Genomic DNA, 12,233 nt, shown 5'->3' on the forward strand with positions numbered 1-12,233 from the left:
AAATCCACCCCAACACACATTCTTACGAAATCGTGCCCAATAAATACTGCACATCATGAACATCTGCAGAGACACAACCCGCAGGGAGAATGGACAAAGAAAGGGTGGTCTAAGCCCATAAACCTCCCCCTGAAGCAAGCTCGTTCGTAGTTATTTTGACAGGGGTGCCTGAACTGAGCCATGACACAGAGGAACCAACTTGGTCCCTACAAAACAAAGTTCGGCATTGGCTGAACGTTAACAGACCAATGCCGCAAAATCATGTTACCAGGATCATCACAGCACGTAGGGTTCCATGGATAGGACACCAACAAAAAACAATCCCAGGTGACTGTGTCATAGTTAATTTTGAAAACCCCCGGGCAGTGGATCATATTTGTTCTTGGGTCACTGCGGACAAGAATGGTGGTATAAACACCAAACGTTTATCCTTCTTCTATCCACCGATACGCCACTACCTTGAAGGTTCAAATTGGTCCTGGAATCAGCCAGACAACTGGCAAAGGGGTTGGAACCAAGGAGGTTTGGGGCATGAAAGTAGGGATTGGGCTGATTGGAAAGGAAATGACAGGAGAGTACAATCACAAAGGGAACCCTGGGGCGGAATACCAACTTTTAATAGCTACAGCTGTCTAGAGATGGTCGATTGACCATCACTACAAAGGCAGCATGATATGACCAGTCCAATAAATAGTGGAGATGTAATTATACATTCATTAGAAAGCTCCACAAGCAACTGTCCCCATGAGGCACGCTGTACATCGGCTCAAAGACCAATTGGATTAAATACTTCAATTACTCATTTAAACATGGCAGACCCAACACACAAGCTCCTCGCCCCTCCCGAGGATTCCAGCGATACTATTTTCCCCACAAAAAATAACTTGGAGGCGCTGGAAAATACCCTAAAACCGGAAAGCGAAGTACAGTTAAGCTATCTCGGAGAAAACAGTACCCAGAGTAGCCCGCAGGATCAACACAGGGTATTAATTGCCACAAGCTCCAACTCTCAAGTAAGGTTACTGTTCTGGAATGTGGCGGGTTTAGCCTCTAAACATTCTGAAAACAGTTTCCTTTACTTGGCAAATTCAAGTAACTTAATTTGCCTCCAGGAAACTTGGCTTAATGATCCAATTCACTTCCTGGGCTATAAAACATACTCTTCCGCAGCTATAAGATCCAATGCAGGTAGGAGCAAGGGTGGGCTAGTAACATATGTCTCAAACCTCTGGCCCTGTTACGAAATAATTCCCTTAAAGCTTGAGCAGAACTACCAGCTTATCATTCTCCGAAGAAATAGACAAGAGGTCTATACGATTATCAATTTTTACAATAACATGATTTTATTTGAGTTAACCCGGGTGTTAAGTGAAATTTCCCACCTGGTGCAGGATCTTGTAATAAAGTATGCAAAGGAATCTCACACAGTAGTCTGGGGTGGAGATTTTAACCTGCACTTATGCAATAAGAGCAATACCCCCAACTGTGGGATCATCGATGAAGATGAAAACTGTTTAACCCACTTCACACATACACCTGAGGGTAATAAAATGCAGATGATGATGGTCGAATTAGACATGGGGTTCGCCAATAAATTAAAAACACCTGTAACTGAATTTATGCCAACTTTTCATGGCAGGGGCCTCAAAAGCCTGATAGACTATGTATTAGTGTCCACTAATAAAGCTTCATGCATTAAGACCTTTGAAGTTCTCAACAACGCACTTAGCGACCATTCCCCCATTAGCCTGGCTCTCCAGAAACCCAAAACACAGAACAGAGGAGATATTGTGCAGCTAAACTTGTTAGACCGACAGGCACTGACATTGGACAGGGTAAACGGTTTTACATTAAAATGGGGCAAATTAGATCAGGAAGCCATAACTACTAAAATAGTAAAAACAAGTAGAAACGCGATGGAAAGATGTCTAGATCCCTCAACAACCTCAATTGAGGTCTTGGCCAGTTATAGTGACATCGTCGAAACCATTAGAAAAGAACTAACCAGGGATTGCAAACAAAATACGAGCGCTAGAAAGGGATGGTTTAGTACAGAATGCACAAAAGCACATACTAATTTAAAAAAGGCTCTAGCTAAAGTAGAGAGAGACAGAGAGGAGATCATAAAACTGAGGAAGGCTTATGCGCTCGCACTACGAACTAGGAAAAAGGAACTACAATCCAACTTAAGGGTCCAACTCCAGAGAAGTAGCACCCTAAAGGACTGCTCAGCCTTTTGGCAGATAGTGAAGTCTCCTTTTTTAATAGATAAAGTAGATGTACCATCTCTAGACGTCGCTATCGACGCAGAAGAATGGGTGCAACACTTCTCTAAGGTTTTTAGCGAGAAAGAAGCCCCTGAGTTAGAACATGTAGAATCTCTGACTCAAGTGCAATATCCACTAGCCCTTCACTTCACACTAAACGAGGTAGAGAAGGCAATAAAATATGCTAAACCCGGAAAGGCACCAGGACCGGATTCGGTCCCTGTGGACCTCTTTAAACATAATTCAGACTTGTGGTCCCCGCTACTCACCAACGTACTGAACGCGGCTAAAGAGGTTGGTTTGATCGATTCCTGGTCGTCCTCGATATTGGTCCCCATCTTCAAAAAGGGAGACAGAAACAGTCCCGCCTGTTACCGACCCATCTCGCTCCTGGATTCTTCTCGACCGTCTCCAGGAGTGGACGAATGACCAAGAAATAATCTCTGACCTGCAATACGGGTTCAGGGCGGGGTTGAGTACGGTGGATCAGGCCCTAAACTTGACATTACTGCCCGGAAAGTATGTGGAGGCGAAGGACACTTCTCTACATATGGTGTATGTGGATTTAACAGCAGCATTCTACTGCGTTGTCCACTCAAGGTTGTGGACAATTATGCCGCAAATGGGAATTGACCCCCCAATAGTCAATTTTCTCCGTGAACTTTACTCAGGGGCAACGGGAAGAGTAAGATTTGGGACTGGAGGCCAACTAACTGATAGCTTTTTGATAGAGAAGGGGGTCAGACAAGGGTGTGTGCTGGCCCCTTTCCTATTTACCTTGTACACCAATGGGTTAGAGGTTGCTATGTTAGAAGGTGCAGAAGATCTCCCAGCAGCCGGTCGTCGGCAGATACCAGCCTTACTATATGCAGGCGACGCGGTGATCCTTGCCAGAACCCCTGTTCAGCTTCAACGGGTTCTGAACAAGTACTGCTCGTTCATGGCCAGCTTGAATCTTAGAGTAAACATAAAAAAGACCTACGTTATGCATGCTGGCATAAAGCGTAAAAAACCCAAGAAAATTTATGTGGACAAACCCCCCCTTGAACGAACGGAAACATATCCCTATTTAGGGATTCTAATTGACGAGGATTTTAAATGGAGGGAAGCCGTCAACTCCCGTAAATTGGCTTTTTTAAGGGCTGTTGTTGCATTGAAGGCCTTTGCACTTCGGTTGGGCAAGAGACCCCCGACTGAAATGCTCAAAATATATAATGCGAAATGTCTTAGTATTGCGATCTATGGAGCAGGGGTCTGGGGTGGGGAGAACGTAGACCAGCTCCAGAAAATCGAAAACTCAATTCTAAGGTTTTTGTTGGCAGTCCCCAAAAGCACCACAACATACGGTTGTCATCTTGGTTTGGACTATATATCGGACATTATTAAAATCCAACCAGTAATGTTGTGGCGGAGGATCTGGGCGACGGAACAATGTCATCTTACAAGATCAATTGTCCAAGACTGCATAAAGCTGGACAATATGGGGAAGATCAGGTGGCTGGTTTATGTTATGTCATTCCTAACTGACATTGGACTTGCAAGATTTTTCTTTGATCCTCCATCAGTATTGGACCTCTCAAAAAAAGATTTAAAAATAGCCTGTTTGTCGCATTTGTCTCAAATGCGTTTGTTAAATGAGATAGGGAAACCTTCTGTACAGCAATGTCTGCTAATGCAACTTGTTCCTACCATTCAACCATACTTACAGTACAATCTAAATCAGTATGGTAAATTTTTGCTGACCTGTTTTAGGTTCAATGTGTTCCATCGTATGATTTCCTTTCCTTCCCAAAATGACTGGTCTACAAATCTTTCCCCCTGCCCCTGTGACTCCATTTCCTTACAATCCACTATTCATGTACTCTTTTTTTGTAAATTTTATGTCCCACCACGCATGCGGTGGATAGTACCACTCTTGAAGGTTTTGAGGATGCGTCAGTGTCGTTCAGCCTATTTGGCCTTACAGTTTTTGACAAAATCCATAGTTCACTTTCTTAAATTTTGCATTAGACATCGCTCTAATCTCTGATAAATGGTTTAAATTGTTTAATGACAATATGAACACTGGCAAAAACAGCTTTTAATATTTGGAATTCAAAATGTGAATTTTTAATGCTTTTATTGGGTTTAAATATGATTATGAAATTGATGTATTTATGAACTTTTATGGTATTTCAAAAACAAAGGAAAACCGAATAAAGACAATTTGATTTTGATTTTGATTCTTTTAAGTGTTTTCTCACATTTCATTTTTTGGTTTTATTCCTCATATTCCTGTTGTTATCTACTTTTAATGTAGAACATACTATTGCCTCCTTCAGAAGGAAGTGTCTGTATTGAATATAATACAATGACTTGGAAATTCCAAAGGAGACCTAAAGTGTTTCTAAAATGTATCATCAACCTTCTCAGCTTGTTTCCAATGCTATTAGTCAGGCTCTCCTCCATCAAAGTTAATTATGCACACTTCAGGTTGTAACATCCGTTTCCCCCTTTTGTCTCTTCTAGGGAGATTAAGTTGAGGAACTATACACCTGAAGATGAGATCCTGAAACAGAGGCAAGTGCCACAGGCAAAACCAGCTTCAGGTAGGTGTCATACTTGTGTTTAGCAGTCTGAAGTGTAAACCTGGAGACTTTGAGGAGTATCATACATGGGAAGTTTGAGGAACAAACGGCATGGAAGGCCTGTTGTGTTTTTGAAGGCTATATGAATGGTCGAGCTTAAGATCCAATAAATTGGAGTTTTGAGGCATATCATGGACCAAGGGCCTGGAGCGGCTATGAACGAAAGCCTTACATTTCAGTGTATGTTGAGGGCCAAGATATGATGCAAACACACAGAATGTTGTGTGTGGATCTACTAAGGGGATGTCTATATGGACAAGAGGCTTAAGGTTAGAAGCATGTCAGATACAGCTTGCTAGAGGTATATCTGACATATGCAGATGGGGTGTTTATTTAAAGCTAGAACAGTAGCATTTAACAAGCTACTCAGTACAAATTGGCATATTTACAGTTGCTCAGGACTGAGGCAGTGACTGGGGCAGATGGATGAAGGATACGAAAATGGTGAGATTACTCTTTCTGTTTTTTAAGTGTAAGAAGGAGCAAAACCTGGCGAGTGAGTTTATGGAACGTAGTTCAGTTGCAAGTGAATTCTATTGGAGAGGTCCCAATAGGTTGATTAACTGGAAATTTGAGGGCGCACGTGCGGTTTTAGTGTGAGTAATAGGTTTTAAGTTAGAAGATTGAAGTTGTGGGGAGGTGTACCTGACAAGAATGCCCTTCTTGTGGCTGGTCCTTCGATGGCTTAGAAGATGAGGAAACGGGCTGAGGTTTTGGTTGATGGCTGTTTCACTTGGTGATGGTGGTATGCAATAGGAGTATGTGTGAGGAGGCTTCACAGAGTCCTTGTGGTGAAGTTCAGTCCTTTCTCCAGCAATGACTGTTCTAATAACCCTTATTTGTTGAGTATGAGGATTCGGGTTTGTGAATCTTTAGTATGTTGAACCTGCCAGCAGTATGTGAGGCATTTATAGAGGATTCAAAGCGCATGATGGGGTTGAAGTATCTGCCAGGTTTTGATGCTGAAAATGTTGTGGTAGACAGATTGTTGGGTGTGTAAGGCATATGTGGACTGATTTTGCTGGTGCATATATTATTGCTGTCTTTGCTGAATTCAAAATGAGGTAGCATAGCGCCGGTCAACTCCTAAGTGCCACACAGCAACTGAAGGTGGGGACTGAAATATAGCAAGGAACAGAAGATCCTGGTATCATTCTCATTAAGATGATAGTGGAGGTTAGGAAGAGGCCAAAGGACATAGTGTAAAGGGACACATGTAGAGGGTCTTGGACAGAGCCTTGTGGGACACCAACAGATACAGCGGGTAGTGGTGACAGTGAGGAGCAATAAGAAACGGAGACAGGTGTGCCAGAAAGATAAGAGGACAGCCAATCAAGTATGTTGGCGGTAATACTGAGCACGAGAAGAGTGGGTAGCAGTCTAGTGATCAACAGTATCCAATGCCGCGGAGAAGGCAAATGGTATAAGGACGGCAGAGAAGCGGTCTGGTGAGCTACGGTATCTACATTTGAGAGTGGGACCGGCGGAGTGAATTGCTTCGAAGTCTAATTTAAAGCAGTTTAATAGGTTGCAAATATAAGAAATTAGATGTGGTATTTTCAAAAAGAATGTTTCAACGTTTTTGGGAAAAATGGGCAATAATTAGGATGCATTTGGGTTTTTTAAGAGTAAGATCTTTGCTGGTTCAAAGCTGAATGAGGGTAAGTGCCTGAGATAAAAGGATTCATTAGACTGAGGCGTCCAGCAAAGCAATACATAAGATGCGAGACCTAAGGGTCTCAAGGTTTGGGAACTAAATGGGTAGGCTGGTGTGCAAGCAACAGGGGTTAGCTGGTTCAAGAATGGAAATGAATTTTGCAGGAGCTAGGTGGTGGCATAGAGAACCTTCTGTCGCCAATAAGGTAGAAGATGAATGAGGTGGGGAGTAGCCAGGATGAGGGTAGTGAGGGTAGGCCTGGTGATTGTAATTTATGAAGACAAACAGAGGGCAATGTGTGATGCCGAGAGATGAGACTCAACAATTGTTGTTCTTCAAGTTGAAGAGAGAAGGCAGTTTCTGTCGGCTAGTTGTTCAGGATGTGTACGTAGAGCAGAGATTGTGTCTTGATAGACTGAAGTAGCTGTGTCCAATGCTGGTATGAGCATGTTCAGTCCTGGTTGATCATTCATGTACTCACTAGTCCTACTCCTACAGAATTTACGAAGAAGCGCGCACATTTTGGTTTTCATAGAGTGGCTGCTGGAAGTGATCACGGACTGTGGATGGAGGTAACCGGGTTAAGGGGACTTACAGGGGAGTGGGAGTTAAAGTTTCACCGCTCTGTCCATCATCTTGTGTTTGCTAGTTCGAAGCTTTTCTCAGTGTGTCATTGAATTTGTCAAAGGAGGTTGAGCAAAGCAATGGGTCGTCATTTTATGCAGTTTGGCAAGGGATGAAGGGATTTCTTTAGGAGGTGGGAGATGTGGGTGAAGATGTTGGACATTTTGGCAAATGTGTGTGGCATTGTGTGGTATATATATTATTGTTGGGATGACGCGTGTGTATGCACGCGCGTCATCCACAAACAATGTGCGCGTTGTTGTGGTTTGAATGTGTGTGTATGTCGCGTGTGTGCTCGCGTGCTGTGTGGGTGTTGGTCTGATGTCTCGTGTGCGTGTTGTGCTTTGAATGAGAGTGGCATGGTATGAATGGGAGGACGGGGACAGTTACCGGTCATTCTAATGTATACGCTGCTGGAGACACTGCTCAATAAAGTTCCTCCTACTTTACTGGAACGGATTCTGTTCTTCATTCCTTGGAGATTGTAAATCTTCTTTTGCAACACATAGTTGAGTGTTTCTTGCTCAAGTTAATGTGCATATGTGGCTCTCTTTCTGTGCTGAAGGTGGGAGATCTGTCTTTTATATCCTAAGGTCATTCGGGGGACATCACCTGAAAATAAAATAATCCGGATAACCCAATACTGGGTCTTTTCCAAATTTTTCACAGTGCGTACTTTCCCACAGGAGGGGAGGTGGTGATCCTTTTATGATGCAGGGCTTCCTTTATACCAGGGACCGCAACTGGTCGATCGCGAGCTACCAGTATCTCGACGACACCCTATGGGTAGCTTGTGGCCTGACATCTATTTAAGTACCCTGTATTAAAAGCAGGGCTCAAGTCTGGGTACCACGCGGGTGGACAGCGTCCCCCCACTTATTTTACCGGGTGGACGCCGTCCCCCCTTCCAAACAGCTGGACTTCACTCTTTGGCCTCTGGGACGAGGAGCTCGGAGCTCACAGCACGCTGCTCTGACTTCTCAGATGCAATCGCATCTAAGGGGTGAGCGAGGGGAGGCAATGAGCCCGATGGTGCAAGCCACCTTTCGTGACGTCACTTCCTGTTGTGACGTCACTTCCGGTGACAGCATCCCCCCACTTCTTTTTTTTAAGACTTGAGCCCTGATTAAAAGTAAACAAGGCCTATCTTTATTATTTTCTTTCATTTAAGGATCACCCTCACCCAAACCATCTGCTCACATGTCTCAAATTAGCTTATCCAAGGCGGGCGGAGTGGGTGACGTGAGTACCGAAAGCCCAGCACAAGCAGTATTAGACTGCCCGCCGAGTGCTGCGTCACCTCCTTTCGCCTGATAGGTCCCCTACTTCAATCCTGCATGCAGAGTCAGCCTTTGCCAGGATAGCGCCCTGGGCGCAAAGAAATTGGTCGCCTCGTCGCTGCTTGTGAATAAAATAAGCATCAGGGTAGTCTTCTGATAATTTTATGGTATGACTTTCTGATATTGTGAATTGTTTATCATATTCCTTTTTTCATTGGATGTATGCTTTTAGCTGGATGCTTTGTATAAGACCTCGATATTGATTTAAGCTGGTCTTGCATGTCGAGTGTGGCCGAAGCTTTAGCCTCGACACCGGAGCCTTATTATAAGTCCCAGGCCTCCAACTGGCTTTGTTGTTGGAAGCCGGGGACCAGCTTAAGGTTCCTGACTCCGTTTTATGACCTACTTGGAAGAGGTACTTGATTAAAAAAATCAAAAAAAAATCTGTGAAATTCTGTTTTAATGATGGGTAAAATGTAATATGCGAGAAGCACTTTATTTAAAAGAAAAAGATCCCTGTCAAATGCTAAATGGATTCCACCTGCACCTGCCGGCTGTTTGCGTCCAGCGCCTTGAAGTCAGGGCTGCATGAGGCTTTCTCTTTCGGCCCCCAAGGTGGCTGCTTCTGCCCCCTGACTAACACGCTTCATATATCCTGCCACTGAGGGGCGCCATAAACACTCCGGTCTCGCCCAGACCACTCCTCCCAAGGTTTTCAAAACAAGAGCACCAGGAGGTGTTGGTGGATTCATCTGACTGACAAAATGTTGGTGTGACCCTTGCGTTTTCTGTCGCCTGTAGCTATGTGACGAGTCGCAAATTAACACCTAGACTAGCGAACACACCACCAGTAGTGCCACACTGAGATCCATCGAATGACTGCTTTCTAAAACAGAGACAGATTCCTTAGTTCCACACATTCTGAAAACGCAGTGGATGGGAGAAGAGAGACTCAGAATATGTGTAGTTAAAATGTGTAACTACTTGGCTATTCATTTACACCACTCAACAAACGGATCACCTTCAAGCTCTTGAATGACCGGAGTTGAGTTATAGTCACAGGACAAAACAAATGTGGTGAACCTTCGAAGGATGACAGACAAAGTAGGCCCTGATGGAATTCAAATCGGTCCCTGTGGATCTCGGAGTGGAATCTTAGCCAATTGAGGCGTCCAACCAACCTACACGAGCACTCCACATCGCACAACATTATTTACAACAGGAACCTTTTAAACCTGGGGTGAGTGTTCTACACTTGGGGCCAGATGTAGGTCGCCCAATACCGAATTACCGAATTTCGGCCGTTACCGACCGGTATTGTGCTTTTTAGATGTAGGTGGCATTTTTTTAAGATTCGGTATTTTAGCGAATCGATAATTTAAAGATTCGGTAAATTACCAAATCCAGGATGTAGGGAGCACTCAAGTTGGTGCATTCCTCAGTTAAGGATCCGTTATTTACCACCAACTACAAGTTGGTGGTAAATAATGAAAACATTTGAAAAAGCATTTTTTTTGCTTTTCCAACAGTGCGATGTGGCAGACATACATACCCTTAGGCCATGTATGTGTGTCACATGTGCACCCATACACAATTGAGGGGTGCAACAGGGTGTCAAAGTGACACCCTGCCACCCTTCAATGTTTTCCCCCTTTTACCGAATCGGTATTTACCGATTCGGTAATTGGCATTGATTCCTATGGGCCTCAAGGCCCATAGGAATGAATGGCAATTACCAAATCGGTAAATACCGATTCGGTAATTACCGAAACTTACCGATTCGGTAATTTTTAACGAAAAATTACCTACAACCCATTTACCTATTCTTTAATACCGAATCGGTATGATTCGGTATTTTAGAATAGGTAAATTGAGATTACCTACATCTGGCTCCAAGTGCGTGTGGAGGGGAGCAGTTCGATAGAGAATGGAGACATGCATTTAGAACAGTACTGCACAGGAGCCTGCCAAATCGCTTTCACTTAGTTAAATTGCGTACCTGCAGGCTACACACGTTTACTTTTGAATGAATATAGAAGTAATGGAATTCGCCCACAATCACAAAACGTTTTGGCCAAGTGTGAAGCTGTGATTCAAACACAAGTCTACAATTTGCAATATTGGACGCCACTGTTCTGGGTGTTGGGAGATGGTGTCGGAGGAGGTGTAAATGTGAGTGATGTGTCAGCACTTGATTGTTTTCCATCTGCCTTTCCTCCACAAGCTAGTGTTGCACACGATCTAAGAGGCATGCAAAATAGTTTTCATATTTATCAGTAATTCAAGATTAAAAATGTAAGGACATCCTAAAAAAGCAGTGGCAGTGTGCATGAAGAGTAAATGCTTCAGACACTTTTATATGTTACAATACAATAGAATAGGATGGAAGGTCTTTTGGCGGGATTGCCAGCAATGGGACCCTGAGACCTGTGTTTTGGCCACGACTTCTTTACACTACAGGTGGAGGTGGGGGCTGGGCCAACACAAACAACAGATGGAGGGGCAAGCTATTAGACGGACAGCACGAGAGGGCAAGCAACAAGATGGACAGCTGGAGGAGGGCAGGAGAGGGCAAGTGTAAGAGGCTGGCCTGGTATATGATATCCACTAATGTAAGTGGGCACCTTGCACCAGTCCAGGCAACACTTATGGTGATTTAAGAGGTCTCAGACAACCTTAGAAAGCTATCCAAGTGGTAGCTGTGGAGAGCAGCCTTCTGGCTTAGTCTTGAAGGAGTGTAAAGCAGCTTGTTTTACCAGAATGCAATCTTGCAGTATAGTTTAAATGAAAAGGGAACCACACAGTAGTTATAATTGTATTTATTTATTATATAACACTAGCTGGAATGGAGCATTACTATATCGACCGCCTGGTCCGAGAGCCGCTTTCTCCACCTTCCTGATACAACAAATAGCTACTCAGGTTCTCGCCTCCTCCAAATTCATTCTATTGGGAGATTTTAATTTTCATGGCGAGGATCTTGATAACCCTGAAGTCAACCAGCTCTTAGACAGCTTTAGTTTGTTAGGTCTTTCACAAAGAGGGCGGGGTCCTACTCATTGCGCTGGTCACGCCCTTGATTACATTTTTACTAATATGGACCATTTTAGCAAACTCCCCCCGTGCCCTTTAATGTGGACTGACCATTATCTGGTCATGTTCACCTATGAATTTCCACCTGCCCGGCCCTTTACCCAGAATAGGGAACTGAAACAGAAGGTGCTGCGTAGGGCTTGGAACAAATTAACCTTGGTTTCTTTTAATGAAGCCTTTCATCCTCATGTATTGGAGGGTGATCTGGATGCTGCCTCTGACGTATCCAAACTTTTGGAAGGCTTCAATTCAGATTTAGGAGCTGCCTTTGATCTTACTATTCCCCAAAGCCTATACAGCACTGCTCAGCCTCGTCATTCCGCGCCTTGGTTTACACCTGCATTAAAAATCGAGAAATCAAATTGTAAGGCCTTGGAGAGATGCTGCAGAAATGGTAAAGATCCATTGGAGCGACAGACCTACAAAAAAGCCCTGGCGGGCTATCATAAGAATATTAAAGTGGCCAGATGTACATATATCAAGGCCCAATTGACGAGGCGAGCAACTCATCCAAAGCCCTTTTTAATATAGTGAAAGATTTTGTTTCTCCTCAAGCCTGTAGGCAAACCCCGGATGAATCGCAAGAACTCTGTGATGCCTTAGCGACCTATTTTCAGGAAAAAATCATGTTAATTTATGCGAATTTTCCCAATAGAGAACCCCTTAAGCTTGCCTCTTTAACTGG

At 43.8% G+C, this 12,233-nt stretch overlaps 2 protein-coding genes across 3 annotated transcripts in view; one reads left to right on the top strand and one right to left on the bottom strand.

Moving 5' to 3' along the window:
• CCDC12 (coiled-coil domain containing 12) overlaps nucleotides 1-12,233 on the top strand; it is a 303,076-nt gene that overhangs the window by 264,111 nt on the left and 26,732 nt on the right. Inside the window, exon 3 of the mRNA XM_078662560.1 lies at nucleotides 4,776-4,855. Coding sequence (XP_078518686.1) covers nucleotides 4,776-4,855 — 80 coding nt within the window. The remainder of the gene's footprint in view (nucleotides 1-4,775; nucleotides 4,856-12,233) is intronic.
• Nucleotides 1-12,233, bottom strand: part of LOC144783812 (cyclic nucleotide-binding domain-containing protein 2-like) — an 832,431-nt gene that overhangs the window by 107,174 nt on the left and 713,024 nt on the right. The gene's annotated exons all lie outside the window — the stretch shown is intronic.

This window comes from Lissotriton helveticus, chromosome 10, assembly GCF_964261635.1.
Source record: "Lissotriton helveticus chromosome 10, aLisHel1.1, whole genome shotgun sequence".
NCBI lineage: Eukaryota > Metazoa > Chordata > Amphibia > Caudata > Salamandridae > Lissotriton > Lissotriton helveticus.